This window comes from Barbus barbus, assembly GCF_936440315.1.
Source record: "Barbus barbus genome assembly, chromosome: 1".
NCBI lineage: Eukaryota > Metazoa > Chordata > Actinopteri > Cypriniformes > Cyprinidae > Barbus > Barbus barbus.
The window spans coordinates 15,241,619-15,269,558 of NC_136729.1; the positions used below are offsets into that span (position 1 = coordinate 15,241,619).

The following is a 27,940-nucleotide window of genomic DNA, read 5'->3' on the forward strand; positions in this document are numbered from 1 at the left end:
ATCACATATAAAAGTTATATTTTACTACATACAAGTAAACCATCACACGCAAATATATAGAGGTTTCCCCATTTATTCAAGTAACAGAGAAAAATAATAAATATGGTAAACAGGTTTGAAAAATATTTAACAGAAACACATGAATCGCATTATAGTGTTAAAAGTGCAGAAGAGAATTAATGTGAAGGAGTTTACTTATCCTGCTGACATAAAACTGACTGATACTGATTTACAGATTGCTTTGTAAGAGAACTGTTGCATTTGTCTCATTTGGAAAGCACATTTTTAATTAAACTACTACCCATTTCTTTTCCTTCCCTTATGAGATGATAGTTGACGCAAACCGTAGACTGCATTTGCGCCTTTGCACTCCTTCTGAATTAATTTTCTGGTCAACGAATGTAATAATGAAAAACTGTGGCAATTTTTGATATATCAAGATTCCAAGCACAGAAACATCAGTACCTCTTTGGTTTATCTTTAAATTGCAGTACCACAGTTACTCTACCTAAGGAGTCTATAAGGAGTCTACTGAACCAACTGATTTGTATGACATGCAGGTATTACAGCACAATATTGCCAGACTCATTAGAGCTTTCTCTAAAATGAGATGAACGAATGTAAAAGCTATATCTCCAGCTTAACAGGAAATCAATGCTTAAATTCAATTTACTGTGAATTTCTTCAAACACGATTCACAGTAATAGCATTATTGTTTTCTTTTTAATGGAAGAAACAATAAATCCGCCAACAACACAGTTTATAAAGAGAAAAAGGTATGATCAAAATGGATCAGTCTTGGATCACTGACTTTCAAATTATGTCTTTTTTGTAAAATATAATACATGATATATTCATGTTCACTGAAAGCTAAATTTCATAAAATCTGAATAACTGTTTTTTGATTTTAGCTCCATTGATAACTAATTCATGTGAGCGGCAAACACAGAAGCTACTGTGAATAGAAAAAGTGAAAGATAAAGACTGTTAATTAACTGGCAATAGTACAATCCAAACTGGAATGGAATGGGGTATTAAAAATGCAAGTCAAATTAAGCAGTTGTTTATCAATTACACAAGGAAATTATTGCTAACTATAGCCATGCATATAAATCCTAACTATACAATAAACGATGCACATGATTAGGCACACAACAGTGACCATACTAGTGTTTTCTTCCTTTCAATACCGTCTGCCTTAGAACAGAGGAAATAAATTAATTGGTAATGTTAGATGTCATCTTGCTCGGTGCATTGAAATCTGCATACAAAAAGCTGGCTGTTCATACATGGGGCAATTTGCACAGTGCATTCCAGTCAAATGTCTACACTATGTTTTCTCAGGACTCACAATAAGAGGAAAAAACACTTTAGTTTGAGAGTATAAATGCAGAAGATACACAGAGAAAGTTATACAAAAGCATAATAAATACAGCAAGCTTTGATAGTAAAGCACTGCTTCACAAAGGTACTAACTGTAAGGCAAAATAACCATTGAGTTTTGGAATTTCAGGTGGAGTTCTGATCATTAAAATGTCTATGACAGGCCTCAGAAATTACAGCATTTACCATGCCAATAAACATTCACCATCTATTGATTTTTTTTTTTTTTTTTTTTTAGATTTGATGTTTATTCAAAACATCAAAATAAAAAGCTAAAATATCAACCTCTAGCAAACATCAATAAGTAAACAGACCGTTATAGGAAGTGCAATGGCCAATCACTTGAGGTTGGTAATACATATCTACAGCCCATTTTGCCCTTTATGAATGGTCATATTATTTCACAGTGTTAAAAACTGGAGATGTTGTTCTCACAGAACCATGGGAGTCATATTAGCTTATAATGTGTCACTGAAAATGTGTGTGACATAGAAATCAAAAGTTTGCAATGAATTCCTCTTTAAATAAAAACACTGTCAAGATTCCTGTTCCCATATAAATGGACATAAAATTTAATTCCAGCAACTTTGAACAGACAACGAAGGGTCTGTGATTGCACTTTTGTGCAATTTCATCATGCAGCAAATGGATATCCATTGTGTCTTACTACTATAATCAAATTCAAATGCATTTCCAATATCAAACTTTTATTTCATTGGATGCATAAGCCTAAATTTTTGGTAGTGACACTGGATGTACACCAGCACTACCATTTAGAAGTTTGGGACTGGCAATACTTTTTTAATGTCTCGTTTTCACAAAGGATGCATTTGTTTGATCAGAAATACAGTAAAAAGAGTTATGTGAAATATTCTTACAATGTAATATAACTGTTTTCTATTGTAATATATTTTAGAATGTAATTTATTCCTGCAATGGCAAAGCTGAGCATTCAGTGGTTATTACTCCAGTTTTCAAATTCATATGAACATTTTTTCAAGATTAAGTTCAAAAGAACAATTTATTTTAAATAGAAATCTTTTATATCATAATGAATGTCTTTACTGTTACTTATTAATTTAATGCATCCCTGTTGAATGAAATTAAGCTCTTTCAAAACGAATCTTATTAACCCCAAACTTTTGAACGCTAACGTACCAAAGATACTTTACCTATTTAAAAGTGGGCTTTTAGCAGTATTTTTGAAACACTGCAACCACTTCCATAACGTGCACTGCTAAGTTTTTTGTCTCATACCATGGCTCATCATGGACTGGGAAGCAGCATTTTCTCACTTCTCCCCAATATCAAACTCACGATAGTGAGTTTCTGCATTTAGCCACCATCTGGTATGTTAGTACCATTATATCACTCCAGCCAATGCAACCTCTTCTTCACTCCGAAACCTTGTGTTGTATAAGATAGAGTGTAGAAGGGCAAGATGGAGGAAGGAAGAGTCAATGACAAAGTAGTGTGTTGTATGTTTTGGATATCCCTTCTCCTCTAGTAGTGCAGCACAGAGGCCCGTGGAGCCAAAATGGGTCAGAACTACTGACCTTGAGGCAAAAAGGTGCAACTAGCTCACTATCTAAGTCTTACTTTTGAATCAACCTGCTCTAATGATTGATTCCGAAACAGAATGGTCCCATCCCAGTCCTTCTCCACCAACCTCTTTCCCCCACGGTCTTCAGTCCTGAATATTGCAGGCTCCCTCTTTACTGGAAGTCCTCCAGCGGCTGGGAGTTGCTGGGCTCGAGGGAACTGCCGAAGATCCAGCAAGTCTTTGTATTGGATCTCAGGCCTGATCATGCGTAGGCAAGCTTCCCATGTGGCGTTGTCTAGTCCCGACTGCAACTCGTAACCCAAGATCTTCACTAATCCACTCTGGAAAGGGCGGATGGCCTTGTCCTGGATGCGACTGGCCTCTATGGGGCGGCCGCCATCACGCAGGCAGATGCGAGTGAGAACCTCCCGTTTGGTCCTAAGCAGGGCCACCTCAGACTCCATCCGACTACGCCCAAAGCGCTCTACGTCCTGCCAGAAAGTGAGATTAAAAGCTTGGTAAAGGTGCCAGTCTAGTGCATTCCATTCACGTAATTTCGATCTTTGCTTGTCTGTTAATGCCAAAGGAGCTGGAGCTGCAGCCTTGCCCATCCATCCTGATCTTCCACTGGGCATTTGCTGCCTGGCGTTCAGGCTAAAAGAAACCACAGCATCTAGCGGCCAGCAAAGAGCATGACACAGCAACACCATAGATTGGTCGAAGTACTCTGAGATAAGGATGAGCTTGAAGTTCCGACGCACTGCTGCCACACCGCGCTTGACCAGCATGAGGCTGAAGTTGGAGGTATGATCCAGACCAAAATCAAACCACATCAGGTTGCGGGCATAATGGTTGTTTCGGAGTCTGGGGTCGTAGTACTTATAGGGGTTGTCTGCAAAATCACCCAGACCTTTGGCACGCCTGAAGGCAGGGGCAACATTTTTATAGTAGGCATAGGAGGATTCAGCTAGCGCCACAGGGTCTCGAAGGATGGAGAAATAGAAGGTATCAGCTGGCATGACCTTCTCAACCTGCAACGAAAGTAAAAAAAAGTGAATAACATTACAAAAAGAAACATCTTTAATCATGTAACAAATCAAATATTGAATGTAAATGTTCATAGGAGATTTCTACAGTTTTTCTTCTTATGTTTCTGTTTAAAGAAAATAAAGATGCATCCATACAAAGAATCTGATTATAAAATAACTTGCATGATTATTTGGTATTTATAATTAATGAAAAGATAAAGATAAATATACTTGGTTGCAATTTATGCTTTTTGATGCCCAAATTGTTTTACACAGGGTTCCTACACATTTTCCATTTCAAAATTCCATACGTTTCCAGACTCAAATTTCCAAACCTCTCGGTAGATTTTCAGACCATGTTTAACATAAATGGTTCATATTTTCAGCTTTATATTAGGTATATACTAGTCATCTGTACATTTTCTCAGGGTTTTTTTTTTTCATTGATTTTCTCGAAGTGATAACATTCAGAGTCCCTAATATAAAAAAATAATAAAGAAAAATGACAGACTTTTAAACGCACTCAAGAAATTTTGTGCGCCCTCAAAAAACTATTCACACGTGCATGGGAATTTTTTTGCATGCTTACGCATTACAATTTTTATATAACCTATTTCCTTTGTGTATCACTGCCATCTTACTATGAATAAAACGAGAGCAAGGATGCACATGAATTAATAGAGATCTACCAGCTCAAAATGTTGCTTTTCTTACGGTAGTACCTCTAATATCAAGGCCTGATTTACTTTTGTGGTGGTGGAGAAACCATGACACAAAATGGTCTGATGGCATAACATTTGCCCAGTTCAAGGGTCTATAAAAAAAGACTGGTACTGTAAGAAAAAAAAAAAAGTGTTTAAGATTTGGCTTTCATTGGGGCAGAATGCCATATTTCAAGGCCTTAGGTCTCTTTAATGCATAGTCTGTGGTGACCAAGAAACCACACTGCGAAATGGGCTGATGGTACAACAGGTGGCTCAGTGTGCATTGGTCCTATATGCTAAATTTAATGGTTTTTTTGTGCGCACATAAAAGCTTTTTTTTTTTTTTTTGCAAAGGTCTTTGAGTTATGTAATACAGTGCTAAGAATACAGTGTGAAGAAACCCAAAATGCTTCTTACTAGGGCTGGGCGATTTGGCAAAGAATTTTAATCTCAATTTTTTTTTCAGAACATTTGAGTGATTCTCGATTTTTTTTTTTTTACGATTTTGAAATGTCAACTTGAAAATGTAACTACAGCATGATTCAAGTAACTTTTTCTTTACTAACCCTCTAGTTAAAGAAAATTCTATTCCAAGTGCACCACAAATGAAGTTGTCAACATGATGTAAACGTTAAACAATTAAATCACTTGTAAAATATCTTTGCAGAAAAGATGCATGAACTACAACTACATCTTGTACAAACTTGTCTTATACATATTATGTGTTCAGAAATAATACCAGGAAAATGCTTTTTAAAAAATCTCAACAGTAAAGGTAATTCAAAATGACTAAAGGTATCTCGAGTAGACTATTAAGTACAAATGTTCTGTAAAAACAACAGCAGCTTTCAGCCTGTCACCATGATGAAAACATGAAATATCAGAATGAATTTTATTCAATTGTGCTCATTTCCATTGTCTTTTCTGTGTAAACACGTGTTTGACTGCTGCGCTTGCGTCTCTTGCAGCGTCTCATGCATGAAACAACTCTAAAAACACTGCGCTCAAGTTAAAAGAAGTTCACTCCCATCTTCTTGCATGTTTATCAACACAAAAGTGCATTCTGTGTAAATGGCGGTCAGCGATATATTTATGGTCCTTCACAGAGCACGTCACACATGAGCGATAATCACGTGCGCAGACATGTGGTTGGATCGTTCTTTTCTCTTTACTGTCATCATTGGCATCTTGCCAAAGTGTCTAATTCTAATATTTGGTAATATTTCTATTCAAAATTTCGATTCCTCGATTTCTAAAAAAATAAAATCATTAAATTCGAATGAATCGATAAAATAGGGGAAATCGCCCAGCTCTACCTCTAACCTGCATTTTGCATAATGAAAAAGTGCACCCTGAATTCATTCAGTCATATTTGGCGATCACTAAAGAATCACTAAACAGCTACCATGAAACCTCACTTCTTGTACGATAAAATTATTTTCATTAAATTCTGAATTTTCTATCATTAAAAAAAACTAAATAGGGTCAAAAGTCTGGAAACACATATTTTTCCATACTCTGCTTTCTTATTTCCATACTTTTCCAGACCTGGAAAATACTTAAATCAAATTCCATACTTTTCCTAACCCCGTAGGAACCCTGTTTACAACAGAAAAACAATATTAATCAATCAAGAAGTCAATCAATTTTAGTCCTTGGCCCCCTAAATCATTTATCTAATCTCTATAACCAGAGAGAGATTTTCAACAGATCTTTTTGAGAAAATGCCAGCTATCATGCGATGTACCTCTGGTTTGTTGAACCGCATATGATTTCCCATAATGTCACATTTTGCCACACGAGGGCCTCTGTATCCTTTCACCCTCTGGGCGATAAAGGGCAGTGGGTAGCCAAATTGGTACCCCACAGGCAGGGCAAATTTAAGACCCCGCTCCTCTCCAAAGCGATAGAGCAAATTGAGAACGGTGCTGCTTGCCGTCTTGTGAGTCTTCAGGAACATGATGTGGGTGTGGGGCTGGCAAGACCCCAGAGAGTCCCCTTGGGAATTATCAGCGGGAAGAGCGTAGAAGGAGTGAGGTCTCTCTGGCTGCATCCAGCTAATGTGGAGAAAGGACAAATTATGATGTAACAATCATAACAAGAACAAAAAAGAATCTCCCGTTCCACTCGATATACAAAGAAAAATGACAAGATGGAGAGTGAAATGAACAAAAGAAATTAAACAAGACAAAAAGGCCTGCCAGGTTACAGATAATTAAACAAGAGTGATAATTGGGATAAAGTGATTAAGGAAGTAGAGAAAAAACAACTTCAAAGAGAATGGCTGAGAATAGATTAGCCTCAAATAATGAATTCAGTGATATTCTGAGAATGTGATATGCATATCATCACTTATAATTGCTGAAAGGCACATTATATGTTATAAGAATAAGATATGCAGTACAAGATAACACGATAAAGGCAGGTATTTGAGAAGGAATAACGATATGAATGACAGCATTTTCTTACCTCTTGTTGAAGATGACTCCCAGAAGTTGTCCCGCAAAAGCGATGACAACAAATACCAGGAGTGCTTTCCATATGGGCCCCAACCGATAACACCCAAGCCAACGCATTCTCCTATGACCAAGAGAAGGAGGGTTAGCCTCAGTTATTAAATTGTGCGAATGTGAAATAAACAGAAAGAATGTGAGATGGTCATTAATAGAGCATGAAACCACTAAAGAACATTAAAGGAGAAGACTTAGTTTGAGCATGTGAAGTGTGAAATGTGCATGAAAGAAGAAGGAAGGTTCATCTGTTGTCAGAGCATGTCCACATATAGAATAAACACATTCAAAAAGCTTATCAGAAACTCTTTTCCATGCCCGATATGCCTCTATTATAGCCTACATCAGAAACCTAGACTCTCTGCACACAGGCTTTGATCAAAGCGAACAGATTTTGTCCAATGCTTTTTGCAAACTGTTTGCATAAAAAACGGCTATAGAGGAAAATTAAACAGGCAGAAGAGATGTAAAAAAAAAAGGGCCTGTTTCAATATGCTTGCCTTGTGCTGCTAAAACGGGTGTTGCAGAATTCGCTCAGACAAAGACAGAAAGCCACTGTCTTAAATCACAGCAACCGCTGCCGCCTCCGCTCTCTGTCTACTTACCGAGCTGAGCGTCTGAAAACCATGATAAAACCCGGCCGGTATCACTATAGATCGGCGCTTGGTAACAGCAGCCACTGTGCATCTCGGCCGATGCCTTTCAAATCTGCCCGACGGCGTCTGTATAATGGAAGTCCTCCATCCGCGCGTCCACGGTCCGACTGCGTTAGATTTCCAGTTTGCTTGAGGTGCATGTGCTTCGCTTCAGCTTCTCAAAGACCAGTCGCTTTAGATGGAGAAAAGGAGCTGCTTTGTGTTTTGGGTGAATGTGGGCGGGTGTTTAGGGACCAGTCTGCTGCTATGCGAGTCGAAGCCTGACGTCAGATCGGCTTATAAATACAGAGTCTCAGAAACGATACGCGCGGACGTGATTGAAAGCTAAGCATAAAAGTAAACAGCACATCCATCACTTTAGCGGTGAGATTTCCACGTTTACTCCCCGATGTCCTATTTCTATATATATATGTATATATATATAACATGTTTTGTTGCTACTGTAACTGGAATACACTAACGTTACACGACTTTAAAAATCTGAACAGATTTTTAAAACATTAGGCATCATACACTTACCGACTTTGTAAATAGTGACAAAGGAAAACTGGGCATCATACACTACATGACGGAGAATCATACACTACCAGACTTTAAGTTGCTCCGATCACAACAAACTCGTCAGAAATGTGCGCCCTGTTGCTAGGAGACGCATGACAAATTAAAACATATGCTTCTAAAATCTTCTGAAAATATCAAACATGTTTGATATCCTCTGACTGGATAGAATCAAAGTCTGAAGCTAAAAAATCGGAGTCGGTGACCATCATACACTACGCGATTTTCTGAGGAATCTGTCAGCTGTAATCTGCAGACTGGCTCTGACTTTCCTCAACTTCAGACTGTAAAATCAGGTACCCAGCCAATACATCCATGTGGGGCCCATAGGAGTTGCAACTGGGCCAATATCTGCAGCCCACCTGGGCTAACCAACTGGGACCCAGCTAATTTTGTACTCAGTTTCCATGGTGGCCCTACATGGGTTAACCCAGATGGGCTCAATATAGGGCCCATATGTGTTACCAGGTAGCTCCCATTTGGGCCTACATGGGTTAGTGATGGGACCCAGCTAGGTCTTATGTAGGTCTCTTATGGGCCATAACAGGTATTTACATGGGCTAACATATTTGTCTGCTTGGGTTACCTTATTTTACAGTAAACCCCTAAACGCAAACATTACATTAAATCCACTAAAATGCTAAAGGTATTCAATAAACAGAAACCAGTACAGTAGTTCATGCTTTTAAGCAAAGTTTATTGTGAATAATTTAAACTATCATACTATCAGCTCCTGACAAACATTATTTGGCATAACTTGTATCGTTTGTATATTCATATCTGAAAACTCAATGCATTTCACAAACAAACAAACCAATAGTGCAGCTCCTCTGTCCTCGCTCTCACAACAGCCCTTTGAAAAGACAACAAATAATCAACCACTGTGCCACTTTTTCAGTTAAAACAGTTTCTTGTCTTTTTAAAGATTGTATTTCCATTTAAAAATCAAGAACATCTTAAGACGTACCCATCTTGCTCTCCACTACGTGACTTCACAGAACAGTTTCCTCTGTCACCGATTAAGCACTTTGACACTGACTTTTCTGCCTCTTTTCTGGAAATTTGCGTAGTAAGAATTTTTTTCAAGCTTCCTGTAAAACACAGAGCAAAGTTAGATTAAGTTCCTTATTTAAACACTTGCAATAAATAAGCAGTCATCTCCATTTTTACATTTTTTCTCAGGAAATACAATAATAGTATCGGATCTAATATTCCACCATAAACAAATGATTTCTGTGTAAACAAGGGCGCAGGGCAACATTTAAAGGCATAGTTCACGCAAATTAAATGCCTCATTTAATCCCAAATGCAAAAATCTGTCCATCTGAAATTCTTTTAAACAATTATAATTATCAAGCAAATATAGGTCCTTTTCATTGCCATTACAGTGATAGACATAAGAGCCTGATAAAAATGTTTTAGAAGAAAATTTCAGACGGTTTTTGCATCTGATGTCTTCATTTATTCTTATTTTAGTATCACTTCACTTGTATTAGTGTACGCTCTAAAAAATGCTGGGTTAAATACAACCAAGTGCTGGGTAAATATTGGACAGAACACATGCTGGGTTGTTTAACCCAACCTTCTGAGCAGTAACCCAACCGCTGGGTCTAAATAACCCAATCACTGGGTTGTATTTAACCCAGCATTTTTTAAGAGTGTACTTGTCTTTAATAAAGTTGGAATTTTATTATTTATTATAAACTGAGTTTTGTGATCGCTACACCACAAATTAACAATTACTTATCACTAAAATAAGCAGTACACCTGGTCCATATTCTCATAATTTGGGGTATTGTTTGAACTCTTGATAAGGGGTGGTCCAAAAGGAAGGCCCATCATTCTTCTTGTGGCTTCATCCACAGTACTCCCTCCAATTTCTGCCACCATAGCAACCTAACAGAAAACAATATCATTATTATGGGAGACAACACAAAATAATTAACCCGAATAATTGCAGCCATAGGTTAATCGATGGTGCACTGCTATTTTACACTGGAAGTTGTAATCTACTGTGTGCAGAGTCCATACATGTATATAAAACTCACAATTCATATGGAACACAGGAAATTTATAGGTAGTATTAAAAAACAGAAAGAAACTAAATGGTGGCCTAGACTTCTGCACAGTACTGTAAGTGCAAAACCGTTACCGTTCAGCCCTGTGAACCTGCTAAATGGTCATGTTGAACATACCTCTTGTTTCTGGAAGGTGGGGTCTGACAATTTCTGCTCCACTGCATCAACATCCGAGACCGTCCAATTACTTTCTGTAAGAAAAATGCTTATTACTTAAAAAACCCATTAAATTCTAATTTAGGCAATTTGTATGATTTGTAATCACACCCGAATGCAAATTTATACAAGGCAGAAACTCCTCTTTGCATGATAAATTTGAAATATTGTGGCAATATTGTATTTTATGTATTGTTAAACGTACAACAGCCTTATTGTTTACTCTTCAAATCGAGATCTGTCCCAGGCTAACATACCTTATTTACACTAACGTTAGCTTCTCATCATTGTAATCTTCCTGTATCGTGAGCACACAGCCCGGTGCCAAACTTTGCAGTTTAAGTATGAGCTTTTTTAAGTGTCTTTTACTTTTAGAGGGCGTAGGAAACACCAAGACATACAGCATTATCGTTTAGGCATTGGCGCCAGAAATAAAAGGAAAAATATGGCGCGATCTGAGTATGATGTCTAAAATCTAACGAGACAAAAATCCAAACTATGTTTTGGTTAACATTATGGTTGGTAAACAATATAATTCTTACCTTGGATACACTGAAGGCAACCCTCTTCTCCAGAAAATTAGTGAGGAGTAGTAATGGCGCCGGCGCGATCCAGCGCGTGGGGGAGGGGAAATGTTGAATGAGATCTCGCGGGATCCACCCTGAGTGCAGTTTGAGGCAGGGCTGCATCTCGCGTAGTTTGATGTCGTGGGGGATGGGATCTCACGAGAAACTCGGGTGTCAGCACAATTAAAGTAGCTGAATTGTATTTATTTTATTGTATTTTTTGCTAAATGTCAGTGGAAAATTGGGTAGACAGGCATGAGTGTTGATATCATAGACTGTAAAAAAGGAGGGGTATTTTTAGATTTTGATTAAATTAAGTAATCCAAGTGTCAAAACAACAACAAAAATCATTTTAAAGACACATATGTGCACTATAAATCCATGTAATCACCCTATATGGGATTAATTATGTTTGCACTTGTATATTTGATATATTTGCCCATTTTGAGCATGCACACATTTCCCATTAATTACCCATCTGGGAACCACATGGGGAGCCCACCTGGTTTTGTTTGTCTAAGATGACCAAAAGCCCACCTATTCCGTTTCAGGAATGACAAAATGTGAATGTTAAATTTACGCGAGGGAATCCGTTCAATCATGCCGCAAGTCATTGCTATGATTGACAGTGCCAACGGAATGAAGCCGATGTCAAAATAAAGCTGTGCATTAAGTGATTCAGACTAAATTCAGACTAACAAAACTACAGGTCTGTGTTGGATAAAACTTAAACGATGTAGCCTAGTTATTAAATTAAATCTAAACATTGAAATATTGAATGCATTATTTATTTGTTATACCAACTTATTTAATTTGTATTTGACTATATAGGTAATTTAAATATTTTAGCATTATAAGCTGTAACTTTGTGACTTCCTGCACTTGCTATACTTTATACTTCATTGCGACAAAGTTCTAAATTTGTTAAAATATTTGTTCAAGAACGACCCATCACTAAAATCTGGGGGAAATAGGCGCAAAAATCGCGTAGTGTATTCCAGGCTTAAGATAAACAATTATTTTGCATTGAATTTACTTGGCATGTAAATTAGATCTAGATTTGAACACATCCAGTGTCTCTATAACTTCTCCTTTGCCTATGATTTTGGTTTTATTTATCTTTTTATTTAGGCTACAGCCAATCTTTTGCCAAGTCTAGGCCAGCTAAATGATTTGAAAAATTATATAGGCACAAATGATTGAAACTATACCATTCTAGGGTTTTTGTTACCAGAAACTCTTCTATTCTAAATTATACAAACTGGTCTATACTAAATTATAAACTAAATTAAAATGGCATTTTAGCTTTCAGAATATATCATTTTTTAATATCAGTGATCTGTTACCAATATAATATTGTAATGTTTGTTCATTTTAAAGTGAAACTGAGTGAAACAGATTACTGAAAAATAAAAACAGAAATGCCGGGTTGTTGATTCAATGGAGGCAGAGCTTGCAGTCAATTGTAAAAGAAGCTGTGTTTAAATGCGGATGAAACGATTGGAGGAATCCAGCATATATCATCAATTCAAACCAAAAACTCTTAAGTTAAATGAAAATCTGTTTAAAATTTGTTTAGATGAACTCATAAGGAGTCATTTGTTCATGAGTCAGACATAACGGGTCTCTCTGTGTTCAGTGTTCCCTGGAGCGAGGACAATGCAACAAAGAGATGCTGAAAAGAAGAAAACATTGGCATGAACTCTAAAGATGTAATTAACTAACACCCCCTCACCACATGAAATCTAATAAAACTGCATCAGGGATTCTTGGGATGACAAACAGCTCTAAATAAAGCCAATAACACTCAATAAGCATCTCAGTTCCAATTCACTTAAGGAAGGCCCTGCTCACACCAAATATCTGGGTGATCCAATCACAAGTCAGCTGTGGCAGCTGTGACAGATGCCCATTTATACCTTGTATTAAAGTCTCTTGTGACCACTTGTCAAATTTTGTAGTTGGAAAGGATTCTGATGTCACCACACACGATTTTGGTTAGTTGGGGCTGAGTTTGAACCGTTTTCTTTCTGAACCAAGTTGTTGTCATGGCTTCTGATTTAAGATCATCACTGTGTTCAGGTGTGTCTCATTTACTATCCTCATTTGGTCTGTGTACTTAAGTTCCTGTCTGTTCAATTAGAGTTTGTTGGGTCTTGAACGTCTACGTTATGTGTTCCAACCTTCTCTCTATGTGGATTAATTAATTAATTTATTAATCTTTAATGTTGTAAGTAAACAGGCTTGACAGTTTTGTATGTGTACAAATATTTGATACAAAATTTAATTTGTGGATCACTTAATGCCTGCTGCTATTAGTTGTCATTTAACAATTTTTTTCTAAAGCAGCTTACAGTACACTAATTGCAGGAACAGTGCCACTAAGAGCCTGTTAAATTGTGCCGACATAAAATAAAACAACACAGAAGTTGGCCACTGTCTTGAAGCAACACATACAGGTTGCTATTAAGAATCCTTAGATTCTTCAAGCCTCTTGCAGTAAATTGTTAAAGAGCAGTGTTGATTCTGATAAAAAAAAATAAAAATAAAATCAGACTCTGGTTCACATTTACTCAAAGAACCACAAGTTTATTGTTGTATCTCTTGTATCTCTATATACTCTGTGATAATCGACTGTCTAAATAGAAAATTTGTATATCAACCATGTTTCAGATTGTTGACACTTCACATAGTAATGTGATTTGGTGGTTGGCTGAAGCACTTCCCCTATGTTATGCAGCTGAGAATGCAGTACATCTCATGACAAGCTGTCTGTAGCTTGAATTATGTGCATGAAATATGTTAGTTTATATATCTTGATGGCTCTATTATTTGAAACAATCTTCAAAAGCACAATTTTGCATGGTTTTGCTTCATTATGCAAATATAACAAAATGCACTTAAATGTTTATTATTTATATTTACATGAAATGCTAGCTGGAAAAAATATGCAAATTTTATGTACTTTCTTTGTTATTCTCATCTGATATGTTCAGATCCAGTTCAAACAGGCGTGTCTTTATTGAGTGTTTTGGTTTCTAAATGTCTTTTAAAGTTTAATGGTTTTATTCTCTCTGCATCCAGTATTTCACTGCACAAAACACATTGCAATTGGCACAAAATTTAATTTTAGCCGAAAGTGAACCCATATTTAACATAGTGTGGGTTGTTTTACCTTTTGTTTTAGTTTGTGGCTTTTTGAGGATGAGATCATGTTATGCAGCCTGACGATGTTGGCATTTACCTAAATTGGCTTTTATTGGATGCACAACCTTTGACATCAACAACAAAAGGTATGTGAAGTGTTTTCTCTTCCTTTTTATAACTTGATATGATTATTTATTTTGCTATCCTATACATGATATAGTTGCATTTTATTAATTGCATTCAGTATTTTTTCCTTGCTGTCTAGAACCCTATCAGAAGAGATTTGTGACCAATTTTTGAGTGTTCCACAAGCTGGCCTACTGAATTATGTTGACTTAAAGTAGTCCTTTACAAGCATGCTTATATAGAGAGACTTAATTCCATAATCGTTTAACTGTGGTAGACCTCTGGCCCATCACAGATACCTCTGCCCTCTTAGCATCAATGACTGGACAATCTGTTTAGGCAATCTAGAGAATATATGATGGTTCCTTGAAAAGTGTCCTTGTGTGTCAATGTTTTCTTTTTAAGAAACAAAACGGGTAATATACAGTGAAAAAACAGTGCAATATAATCGCATCTTGAAATTTCATCTGGAAATATTGGCGCACCCCTTTTGCACTGAACTGCCATATTGTTATAATTTGAAAGAGCTGTTTTTTATTTATATATGTTTTAAAATATAATTTATTCCTGTGATGGCAAAGCTGACAGTAACTTTAGTCACACAGTCTTTCAGAAATCATTCTAATATGCTGACTTGGTGCTCAATTATTATAATTTATTAATTATTAATAATGGTTATTACTATTATTAAAAGAGAACATAACATAATCAATTTCCTTATTCCTATTGGTGCAGAAAATCATAAGTAAAAGTCTGCTTTATTGTCAATTCTGCCACATGTACAGCACATACAGAGAACTTAAATTGTGTAACTCTCAGACTCTTGGTGCATACAGTTAACATTAAACACTGACAGTAGATGTAAAAATACAGATAAATACAGTTTAAATATATGTACATACAAACTATACAGATATACAAATGAGGACATTGTAGGAAAAAAAAGACCAAAAAGAGATAGATAAAGTGGCATAAGGCACATGGCAGATAAAAACAGTTAAATAAACAAAACTGTGCATATATATATGTATGTATAATGAGTGTAGTGCAAAAAAAGCTTATCAGTATGTTAAAGTGATAAGAGCTCAGAGAACAGTCTTTAATCAGACTGTCAGAAGAGGTAGTTTGCAGTCAATGCTGGATGAGTGATCAGTCCAATGCTCCACAAAGTGACTGGTGCGGACAACAGTTTGTAAGTGGGGGGTGGGTGTAAGGTCCTGGGGATGTGGGGAGCTGGGGGGTGGGGTCGGAGGGTCAGAGTTCAGTGGTGCGTGAAAGTAAAAGAGGGGAGGGGGGGGCAAGGTCAGGACAGCCTGATAGATGAAGCTGTCCTTCACTCTGCTGGTCCTGGCCTGGAGACTCCGCAATCTCCTCCCTGATGGCAGCAGACTGAAGAAGCTGTGTGGTGGGTGGGATCACCTGCAATGCAGAAGGCTTTGCGGTTGAGACGGGTGCTGTAGATGTCCTGGAGGGAGGGGAGAGAGACACCAACAATCTTCTCAGCTGCTCTCACTCTGCGTTGAAGTGACTTGCGGCAGGACGTGTTGCAAGCGCCATACCACACAGTGATGCAGCTAGTTAGAATGCTCTCGATGGTGCCTCTGTAGAAGGTGCACATGATGGGGGTCGGGGCTCTGGCTCTTCTCAGTTTGCGGAGGAAGTAGAGATGCTGCTGTGCTTTCTTGGCTTTCTTCGTGCCGCAGTGTTGTTAGTTCAGGAGAGGTCCTCTGTGATGTGCACACCCAGGAACTTGGTGCTGCTCACTCTCTCCACAGTCGCAACGTTGATGGTCAGAGGAGCATGCTGAGTGTGCACTCTCCTGAAGTCAACAACAATCTCCTTCGTCTTCTCCACATTCAGAGAGAGATTGTTGTCATTGCACCACCCGGCCAGGCGGCTCACCTCTCTCCTGTAGTTTGTCTCATCTCTGTTGCTAAAGAGACCCATCACAGTTGTGTCATCTGCAAACTTAATGAAAAGGTTAGAGTTGTGTGACGGTGTGCAGTCGTGGGTCAGCAGAGTGAAGAGGAGGGGGCTCAGCACACATCCTTGGGGGGCCCCTGTGTTCAGTGTGATGGTGCTGGATGTGTTACTGCTGACCCGTACTGCTTGAGGTCTCCCAGTCAGGAAGTCCAACAGCCAGTTGCACAGAGAGGTGTTGAGCCCCAGCTGGACCAATTTGTGAGTGAGCTGTTGAGGGATGATTGTGTTGAATGCTGAACTGAAGTCTATGAACAGCATCCTGACATATGAGTCTTTTTTGTCCAGATGTGTGAGGGCTGGGTGGAGGGCAGTGGCGATGGCGTCATCGGTCGAGCGGTTGGACCGATATGCAAACTGGAAGGGGTCCAGGGAGGAGGGGGCAGGCTTGATGTGGTGCATGACTAATCGTTCAAAGCAATTCATGAGGATAGGAGTAAGTGCGACTGGACGGTAGTCATTGAAGCAGGATGGGACTGGAATAATGGTGGTAGCCTTGAAGCATGTGGGGACAACAGCCTGACTTAGCGAGATGTTGAAAATGTCTGTGAAGACATCGGTGAGTTCCACTGCACAGTCAGGACCTGGGGCTTTGCATGCATTGATCCTGCATCATAAGCAAACAATCCAGACAAGACGGGCTTCAAGGCCGAACATATCTGCCCCACTTTCTCCAATCACAACTTTAATATTTTATTAAGGTGAGACTGTCACTATTAGTTCAGAGACAGCCTCAACAATCAAAAAGTGGGGATAATTTTTCAATGCAAACGACAGTGAAATCATTGTGTTTATATTACTTAACAATTGCTATGTGCTATTTATGTGGCATACATGTGAAGTGACATTCAGTCAAGTATGGTGACCCATACTCGGAATTCGTGCTCTGCATTTAACCCATCCAACATGCACACACACACACCGTGAACACACACACACCGTGAACATACACCCGGAGCAGTGGACAGCCATTTTATGCTGCAGCGCCCGGGGAGCAGTTGGGGGTTCGGTTCCCCCACCTACAATTCCTGCCGGCCGGAGACTCGAACCCGCAACCTTCGGATTACAAGTCTGACTCTCTAACCATTAGGCCACGACTTCCCCCATTCCCCCATACATTCAAGCTTGTGTAAAACAAAAAAGTAAATTCTTTAGATTGTCAATGACTTTTTATTTACACAATGTGACTCACTTAACAAAAAACGTCTCAGGCTACGTATGTAACCATGGTTCCCTGAAGGGAACGAGACGCTGCGTCGAAAACGCATATGGGAACGCCTTCAGCGTGACCAGGCTCTGAATATGATGTGTAATCAGTCAAACAAGGGCGAGGCGTCACGGGCGGGCTGACGTCACGACCAGGAAGCATATAAGCACGTGCGGCGGAGCCGGCTTCAGCTTCAAGTCATGAAGCAAGCGCTGGCAGGGATGCCGGAAGTGTGGCAACGCGACGCAGCGTCTCATTCCCTTCAGGGAACCATGGTTACATACGTAACCTGAGACGTTCCCTTCCAGGAACTTCGAGCTGCGTCGAAAACGCATATGGGAACGAGATACCAACGCCGCCAGACTGACAAGTCCCTGCCTGGTGTCAGGACGAAAGGACAGAGGAGCCGGGAGTGGCTCGGATGTCGAGGTCATAGAACCTAACGAAAGTCAGGGGCGTGGACCACCCAGCTGCGTTGCAGATGTCCTGCATGGAACACCTGCCCAGAAGGCCTTGGAGGCCGCCACACCTCGGGTTGAGTGCGCTCTGACTCCCACCGGCGGGGGGAGCTCAGAGGCCTCGTATGCCAAAGCCATGGCACCCACAATCCACCTACTAAGAGGAGGGCTTCGTAGCAGGAAGACCCCTCTTAGGCGGACCATAGCCCACGGGCAGCTGGTCCGCTTTCTCCACAGGGAGGACCTGTGGATGTATGCGTCTAGTGCTCGCACTGGACACATACGGTTGTGCTTCTCCTGGTCTGACTCCCCGAAGGGAGGAGGACAGAAGGCCTGCAGTACGACCGGCTGTGGAACGACCGATGGGACCTTCGGAACATACCCCACGCGGGGGTAGAGGAATACTTTCGCCGAACCGGAAGCAAAGTGAATAGAGGCCGTAGTCAGGGCCTGAAGGTCACTCACCCTCCTCAGAGAGGTGATAGCCAATAAGAAAACGGTCTTGATAGTGAGGAGTCTCTCAGTTATCTCCTGAATGGGCTCGAAAGGTGCATTGCACAGAGCCTCCAGAACCACAGCCAGATCCCACGTAGGGACGAGATCGTACCGGAGGCCTCAGCCTCAGCGCACCGCGGAGGAAACGTGTAACCAGGGGGTGTCTACCCACTGACTGGCCACCGGTAAGGGCGTGGTATGACGAAATAGCTGCCACGTAGACCTTAACAGTGTAATGGGTTACCCCTGCGGAGAAACGGGCCTGCAGGAACTCCAGTACTGCACCAACGGGGCAGTTGACTGGGTCAAGCTGGCGGTCCCCACACCAAGAAGTGAAGAGCCTCCACTTCAAGGCGTACAGTTTCCTCGTAGAGGGAGCTCTGGATTGGAGGATGGTCTCGACAGAACTCCAGGGAGCAGAGCGATCGGGGGGAAGGCGTACAGACGGAGCCTCGGCCACGTCTGTACCATAGCGTCCAGTCCCAGAGGAGCTGGAGGGGTCAGCGAGAACCAGAGAGGACATTGTGCTGACTCTTGAGTCGCAAAGAGGTCCACCTGGGCCTGGCCTCGGGGTGAAGCCTCCATTCCCCGGGCCTCAGCCCCTGCCTCGACAGGATGTCTGCTCCCACATTGAGATGCCCAGGTATGTGCATAGCTCTCAGAGATAAGAGCTTGCCCTGGGACCACACAAGGATCTGGTGTGCCAGCTTGTACAAGGGGCGCGACTGCAGACCTCCTTGGTGGTTGATGTAAGAGACCACTGCCGTGCTGTTGGTGCGCACCAGCACGTGGTGATCTCTCAGGTCTGGGAGGAAGTGCTTGAGTGCACGGAACACCGCTAACATCTCTAGCCGATTGATATGCCACGTCAGGTGGCAACCTCTCCACAGACCGCGGGCAGGGTGGCCACTCATGACCGCACCCCAACCGGTGAGGGAAGCGTCCGTCGCTAGCGAGACGCGGCGACAAGGAGCTCCCAACACCGGGCCCTGGGACAAGAACCAAGGATTCCTCCACATGTCGAAGGCACGGACACAACGGCGTGACACTTTGACAGCGCGGAGTGAGTTTCCCCTCAGGGAGACCCCCTTGGTCTTGAGCCACCACTGTAGGGGTCTCATGTACAGCAGGCCAGAAGGTATCACGCTAGACGCAGCTGCCATGAGCCCCAGCAGTCTCTGAAACTGCTTGACAGTGAGTGACTGGCCTTCTCGCATTCTCCTGACTGTAGTAAGGATCGACTCGATCCGAGCAGGGGACAATCGTGCCTGCATCGTGGTCGAATCCCACACCATGCCTAGTTAAGTGATTCTCAGAACCGGAGAAAGCACACTTTTCTTGGCGTTCAGTCTCAACCCCAGTTCTTTCATGTGGGCGAGAACGACATCTCGATGCCGAACCGCCAACCGCTCTGATTGAGCGAGGATCAACCAATCGTCGATATAATTGAGTATGCGGATGCCCTGAAGCCGCAACGGGGCCAGTGCCGCATCCACACACTTGGTGAAAGTGCGGGGTGAAAGTGCTAGGCCTAAGGGAAGAACCCAATATTGGTACGCTTTGCCCCCAAAGGCGAACCTCAGGAACTTCCTGTGAGAAGGAAGGATGGAAACATGGAAATATGCGTCTTCGAGATCTATCGTGACAAACCAGTCCTCGGACCTGATTTGAGTCACGACCTGCTTGATAGTAGGCATCCTGAACTTCAGCTTTCTGACTGAGCGGTTCAGTAGACGCAGATCCAGTATGGGCCTCAGCCCTCCATCCTTCTTCGGAACAATGAAGTACCGGCTGTAGAAACCGGACTGGGTCTCGTGAGGAGGAACCAACTCGATGGCTTCCTTCCTCAGCAGAGCACCAACTTCCTGTTCTAAAACCAGAGCCTGCCCGGGGCGGACCGGTAGCCTCTCGCTACGGTCTGCAGGACCCAAGGAGACACATTCGGCAGCCGCTGCCAGGCTGTCAAATGCTCTACTAAGGGAATCAGTCTCTCGAGACTGACCTCTGGGTTCAGAGAAGCGGCCAGACCGCTGTCTCGATGCGGCGCACCGGAATGAGACGCGTAATCTGGTGGCTGAGGCGAGTTTCTCGGCTCCGCGCTGCCGGGCGGACAAACCTGAGAAATATGCTCGCTGGGACCGGCTGTGCCCTGGAACAGCGGCAGGGTCAGCAGACAAGTCCCTGGAGGGCACCGAGGTGAAGTGGTCACCGAGTGCCGCGGTGCAAGCCACTCCACCCCAGTAGGGGTCGCCCTCCGCGGTCCTGGGGCTCGCCCGTCAGGACCTTTTGCGCGAGGAGCTGGTATGCAGAGGAGGCTGCGCCCGCCCAGCAGCCACCTGAGTTTAGAGAGCGCGCATACCCTCTGCCCACCAAAGATGTTGTAATTAGATCAGGAGCCTTCAAAGGCGATGCCGTAGAGGGAGACAGATAGCTCGCAAGCGTCTGTTCAACCCGCGGCATCGCCGCATACCCGCGCTCTTTCAGTTCCCGCGGGAACGAATGGCCGGGACGAAAAGATTCCACCCGCGATCTCGACACCTCGGTGAGGAGATCGGGAAAAACGGAAGGCTCCTGTGTAGAAGTAGCTCTCTGGGGCGAGAGAGGCGGCGAAACCTCGTCAACGCTCGTCACATCAACCTCCTCGGAGGACGCAGCGTCAAGCCCTCGTCTCGGGGGAAGAGACCGCTTCCGAACCGAGAGACGGGGCGCCAGATCAGGCGCGGGAGGAGATAGGGACATGCCCGTCTGACTCTCGCCAGCCAGATCAGCCTTTTTCTCTTTTTTTTTCTCTCTGCAAGCCCCGAGATCGCAGCCGCCGCTCTGCCTTTTTTTTCTCTCTGATTTAAAGGCAGAAGCGGGACCGGCCTTATTCATTTTATGCTTGTGCAAACACTGCAGCTTACAAAGCTCATAGTTATATCATATTGGGGTGACAGAGGCGGCGAAACCTCGTGAACGCTCGTCACATATGTTTATGTATGCATATCAACCTCCTCAGAGGAAGAGAGACGAAGCATTGAGCCCTCGTCTCGGGGGAAGAGACAGCTTCCACACCGAGAGACGGGGCGCCAGATCTGGCGGATACGGGAGGAGATAAGGACATGCCCGTCTCACACTCGCCAGCCAGATCAGCCTGCGAGCCCCACGAGTGCAGCAGCCGCTCTGCCTCGGCAGCAGCGGGACAGGCACCGCGTGGGGAGCTCGCGAAGGCTCCCTTCTCGAAGAGAGCCCTCCGTGTGCGGAGACCGATTTTGCGTGCTCTGCACCCAGGCAGACCACGCAAAAATCGTGTGTGTCCTCGCTCGTGATATAGCGAGGGCAAGGATGCACACACGACTCAAAACGTGGTCTGAAAGCTTCACCCCTGAGCTTGCCCTTGGCTTTGGCATGATACTGAATGCTTTCCACTTAAAACTAGGACAAACAACAGTAAATAAGACTGACACACACAGAGCGCGTCGCTGAATGACAAAAAGCTGAAGCCGGCTCCGCCGCACGTGCTTATATGCTTCCTGGTCGTGACGTCACCCCGCCCGTGACGCCTCGCCCTTGTTTGACTGATTACACATCATATTCAGAGCCTGGTCACGCTGAAGGCGTTCCCATATGCGTTTTCGACGCAGCTCGAAGTTCCTGGAAGGGAACTACAAATCACAGCCATTTTTATTTAAACCTAAAACTCTGGCATTCCTCAAATATGGTATGGAGAGGAAACGGTTGTTGTTTTCACCTGTAGTTGCGAAAGTGGAGTCCTGTAATAAAGGCAAAACCTGTGCAACTTTATGGACCACTGCAGACAACTGAACACAAACGAGTCATTATGTAGTACCGTAATTGTTGCAATTTGAAAGAGCTGTTTTCTATTTATATATGAAGAATTTGGTTCCAAAATGCTATAAATCTATTTTGATTAATTTGAGTAAAAATGTGTTTTCTTTACCAAGAAAGTGGCAAGATGAAAACCACTATTTTCTGTTTCAAACTTTCACATAGCATCTTTAGGTTATAATAACATTAAAAATTCAAATCCAGATTTTGATTTTCAAAGATTTATTACAAAAACTGATAATTTTTGCCCCCAAAATGCAATAAATCCATGACACGTCATTTTTTTTTTTCTTTTCAAGATGCAAAATACACAACAAAGTAAGTTGATCCACATATGACAGCCTCTGAACTTGGTCAAAACTAATCTTATACAGACACTGGACTAAAAATACATTCAATCAGTCATCACTCCCAAAATGAATTCAACAGGTCGTCTTGTTAATGCTATAAATTAATTGCATCAATAAAGGAAAATTTCATCATGAACAACAATTTGAACAACAATATCACATTAGACCACAGAAATTCCAAAATGACATTTCCCTTACATTCAACTTCCAAAAGTGCATTCATCTTTGATGTTACATTCATTTAGTTGACTAGTGCTATACGCTGTATTAAAAAAAACATTAATGGCATTAATAAAACCACTTACACTGACAAACTACGTAATATCTCATACATAATCGAATGCGATTTATCTGCAATTATGCAGATATTTATATAATACGCGATATTGCGTAGCTTGTCAGTGATCTATGGCTCTGTGTATTAAATGCCATTCCATCTAATTGCACGTGATGGAGATTTACTACTAATCACAGAACGTCTCGGTTACGTATGTAACCCTCGTTCCCTGAAGGAGGGAACGGAGACGTCACATCGGATGACCGATGAAATTGGGATCTCGCCAGAGAGACCAGTCCACTTCGAGTGTAACTAAACGAGCCAATGGACATTGGCATGCGGTAATTCGCATCCAGCTGCCGCTGATCACAGCGTGAGTATAAGAGGCAGCAGGTGTACTGCATTTATTCATGCTTTCGAGTTCATGCTTTCCAAGCCGGTGACCCGGCAGCTCAGCGGTGGTACAGCGACTGTGGCAACGGGACGTGACGTCTCCATTCCCTCCTTCAGGGAACGAGGGTTACATACGTAACCGAGACGTTCCCTTTCAGTCGGTCACTCCTAGTCACCGTGTGGTAGACATGGCTCACCCCGCAGAGTGGTAGCGGCTGTTGGACACAGACCGCTCCACTGAGGGGATGCCCGTGTACCCCAAAGCGGCTCCACCATCGAGGGTGGTGAGGGGGGAGGAGCCACAAGATCTGTTTCAGGCAGTGAAAGGTGCCTTCCACGACCTCGTAAGCTCCTCATGCACTTCCGGGAAGAATGGCACCGGAGGGGGGCACTGAGAACCAGCGCGACCCCCACCGAGAAACCACTCGTCCAGCCTCGAAGGATCGCACAACATTCTCGGCGGCCAGGGAAAGCATAGCCGTCATCTCTGGGTCTGGCTAGGACAACGCTACCCGAAAGGGGCAACGCAGCCGGGTCGTCATCCCCAGAGAGAGAGTGAACTTGCCCTCTGATGCAGCGATCGACATCTGGTCGTCAGGGGGAGAACCGAAGGAAACGGGTGTTGTACCCCTCTCTGCAGAGGTCCCAGCCCGCTCCAATGGCAACCCCACCGGCTGCGGAGCGCTTGAGGAGTGAGGAACTCCTCTTGGGGGGAAGCCCTCACTGTGATCCTCAAATCACCTCAGACTCCACCGGACACAGTGCCGCCCCAGGTGCCGGGACGAACGCTGGATCGCGGCAGAGGCAGGGGGACTCCGCCATGTTTGACATAGCGGAGTCTATTACGCAACTCCGAGATGATCATGTCCCCACAAGAAGAACATGAACCATCCACGAAAGCTTCCTCAATGTGCTGAATGCCCAGACACGTGAGGCAGCGATCGAGACCGTCCTGAGGCGCCAGAAACCCAGAAACGCACGGGTGATTTAAAAAAAAGCGATCACCCTTGTTGCTCTTTTAGAGAAACGAATCTTTTAGTGCTGAAGCACGCAGGGGAGCTGGCTACCGCACACTCCTGGTGTGGCTGTCTGCACAAGCTCTGTTGAAGCCACGAGTTCGTGATAGGCTTGCGGCGATAGTCGGTGTTGGCGGTGATACCGGTGTTAAGCCGCAACACCGGTTACTTCATTTGCCCACCGCGGCACCGTCCCTCACCGTAATTTAGATTTTTTTTTAATAATAATAAAAATCATTTAGTTCAGTTAGAGAACAGACACTACAATTAAAACTGAACACGGCTGCTCAATGCAACACATTGAGCGAACGACAGTCGCGCATCACAGATCAGATTTAATTTATCACCTGAGGAGAGTGAGCCGATGTGACTGACAGAAGAGTGAGGTGAGACAGACAAGATGATGGCAGAAGAATTTCAAAACGAAATGTAAAAGTGCCTGTTTAAAAAAAATATTTTGGATTTTGAAAAGCCTGTTGACCTGCCATTTATCTAAGGTGATATTGGAAGTTTTTTTTTTAACATTCGTTTCTCATTTATTTGGTTCCACAGTATTTGCTAGTTTTTATTTTATTTAAACTGTGTGATTTTCCCCCTAAGTGAAAGTAAAATGCGCACGGTGCTTTTACAAGCAAAGGAAAGTGTGAAAACTCAAACAAACTAAAAACAAACAACTGCTTGATGCCGAATTGCCGCAAATTTGAGTAAAAGAGGGAAAACTCAAACGACCCCACCACCACCACGGTAATATTACCGGTGTTGTCAAACGTCGATTAACCGGTGGGAAAATTTCCTCACCGTCACAACCCTAGTTCGTGACCACCACTGCTGTCGCCGTAACGCCCGCACTCTTGTTCTCTCTGCAACACCAAAGTAGAGAGCAGTAGTGATGTACCACCGCTCGGCTCCGAAGCGAAAGGATGATTTAATGTGGTGCACCTGCTGCCTCTTATACTCACACTGTGATCAGCGGCAGCTGGATGTGAATTACCGCTGTCATTGGTTGTATCGCATTCTGCATTCTGTGTTTGTCACGGTTTGGAGAGATAGGGAGAAAACATGACAGAATAACATGGCCAATATTTTGCGTAAAATTCTAAATTTCTCATCACACATGTTGGTGGTTATTATCAGTGTATTAAAATGTTACAAACAGAAATTAGTACTTCAATAAGTTGGTATATTAACATTATATCAGTTAATTAATTTTTTTTTTTTTACTGTGAATTTAAGTTAAGTCTGTAAAACCTAAAATGTTGCTACCATATCTTTTAAGTTCTGGCAACCAGCATTTTATCATAAATGTCACTCACTCTTTTGTTTTTTTAAATGCTGAAAAGAGTTTTAATATTTTTAATAAGCAGCTTAATATTTTGGAGGAAATCATGATGCATTTTCTCATGTTTTGTTGAGGAATAGAAGGTTCAAAAGAACAGTATTTATTTGAAAATGGTAAATTTTCTTTTTAACCTGGAAGACAAACCACACCCCAACCACATGCTAAAAATACGGTAAAAAGAACATATCTACATTCAAGAAAAAACTCACTGCCTCAGACAAGATGGAGGAGCCTCTGCTGCTTACTTTGTTTCTTCACAATGCTCTTGAGCTTTCCCTTTCTCAGTTTAAAATTAATCATCAATTGAAGTAACTGGAGAGGACAACTCCTCCAAACAATAAAAAGGCAATGTTTTCCATACAAAAAAAAAAAACAACAACAAAATTGCTTCATGCCTAGGTGCATAAAACCATAAACCAGCCAGACAAGACAGGCTTATCAAGGCCAAACATATCTGCCCCACTTTCTCCAATCACAACTTTAATATTTTAAGGTGAGACATGTCACTGTTAGTTCAGAGACACCCACAGCAATCAAAAAGCGGAGCTAATTTTACAATGAAAATGTCAGAGCAAGCGTTGTGTTTATATTACATAACAATTGCTAGTGCCATTTATGTGGCATGCATACAAGCGCATGTAAAACAAAAAGAATTGTAATTTCTTGGGATTGTGCGTGACTTTTTATTCATTTTTTATTAAAAAAAAAAAAAAAAAAAAAAACCTATAAAACACAGCAGCATTTATTTGATGTTTTCTTTCACAGATCAGTCCAACTGGCTCTAAAAACCAAGGCTCTAAAAGGTCAAAATCTTGAAATGCTAATTTTCTTATAAATGTGCCAAGGAGAGCAAAATCATTTTCAGTGAATAGTGACTTGATCTGAACTCTTTATAGCACGTAAGTCACATGGGTCACTTTTATGGAACTTGTGTTTTGTTGATTGTTTTTGTCAATTTGAAGCTTTGCAGTTTCAGTCCTCATTCATTTTCAAATTAAAATAAGTGTCCAGGATATTATTTAAAAAATTACCATTTGAATTGCACAGAATCAATTAACGAGGTTTGGAAAGACATGAGGGTGAATGAGTAATGACAGATTTTTGGATGGTTCACTGTCCCTTTAAGCTATTTAAGAAGACAATCCTATAGTGAAACACCAGAGCAACACAACAGTAGTTCCTTGCCTCTGTGTGGAAAATTGGAAACCTAAAATAAATCTTTTTTAGAGTGGACAACAGTCCAGCCTTGTCCCACAGGCCGCTCATATGAGTCCAAAGCAAAAACTTAGCAGCTGCTAAACAAGCTTACCCTCACTAATCAACCCCATAGCCGATTAATCTATGTAATTACTCGGGATGACTATAGCAACTGAAAAGCGCTTTAGGGTGGATGTCATTAGACCATATGTTGACCCGACACGTACTCAAGACAAAAGTACGAGTAAATAAACAGTGTAAAACTGAATCGAAGAGCATGTGGTTTTCAAGGCGGGGGAAAAATCCCGAAAGCGTCAATGTAGAGTGGTATGTGGTCAGATTAAGCTATTTGAATAGGAATCCTGAGCGACGTTCAAGTCGGAAAGGCTGCTGTCAGATGGACTAAAAAATACCCCTTAAGACAATCATTAATTAGTGTATTTGTTTGCATTATCAGGTCTACTCACCCAGATTATGTTTCAGAAGCAAACTGCTGTTTCTGAGTCTCCCGTTATCCACCAACTGGCACCAAATGCAATTAAGTTTTGTTGATAAACAGCCCACCACGTAGAGATGCGTAACTGTCTATTAAATACGCTCTTACTCATTTAAGAAGTTCCTCACGTCAGCCTGCAAAGACAATCCATCTGTCCCAACCCCCATCCATTACTGTATCCCCGTCTGTCGCGCGGCGCGCTCTCTACAGTCCACAAGGAGAGTGTAACTTTATGCGTTAGCTGCAATCTTGATACCAGGCTACATTTCCGTGCTATTCCTGTCTCAATAAAAGGGATAGTTATGTGAGGACAGTGATTTGTTCATTAAAGAGATGTGTGTCGGTATGTGTGTATAAATAGAAATATTACAACATTTTGGTTAAAAATAAAATATTCAAAATATAATGTGTAAATTAAATAACCAGGCGAAAATGTACACACACACACA

The 27,940-nt window shown here is 42.0% G+C and overlaps 1 protein-coding gene across 2 annotated transcripts; it reads right to left on the reverse strand.

The window, feature by feature from the left end:
* Window positions 1–54: 54 nt before the first annotated feature.
* Window positions 55–27,673, reverse strand: LOC306868660 (galactose-3-O-sulfotransferase 2-like). Of its 2 annotated transcripts, none has more exons than XM_079414942.1 (4): window positions 7,774–8,131; window positions 7,128–7,238; window positions 6,406–6,715; window positions 55–3,957 (listed from the first exon to the last, which is right to left on the reverse strand). In XM_079414942.1, the coding sequence occupies exons 1-4, from the start codon at window positions 7,794–7,796 to the stop codon at window positions 2,968–2,970; spliced, it is 1,434 nt and encodes a 477-aa protein (XP_079271068.1). In that variant the 5' UTR covers window positions 7,797–8,131; the 3' UTR covers window positions 55–2,967. The 2 variants fall into 2 exon arrangements, with proteins under 2 accessions (XP_079271068.1, XP_079271069.1); XM_079414943.1 differs by lacking the exon at window positions 7,774–8,131 and adding an exon at window positions 27,463–27,673 and having other exon boundaries at window positions 65–3,957.
* Between the last annotated feature and the right edge of the window lie 267 nt (window positions 27,674–27,940).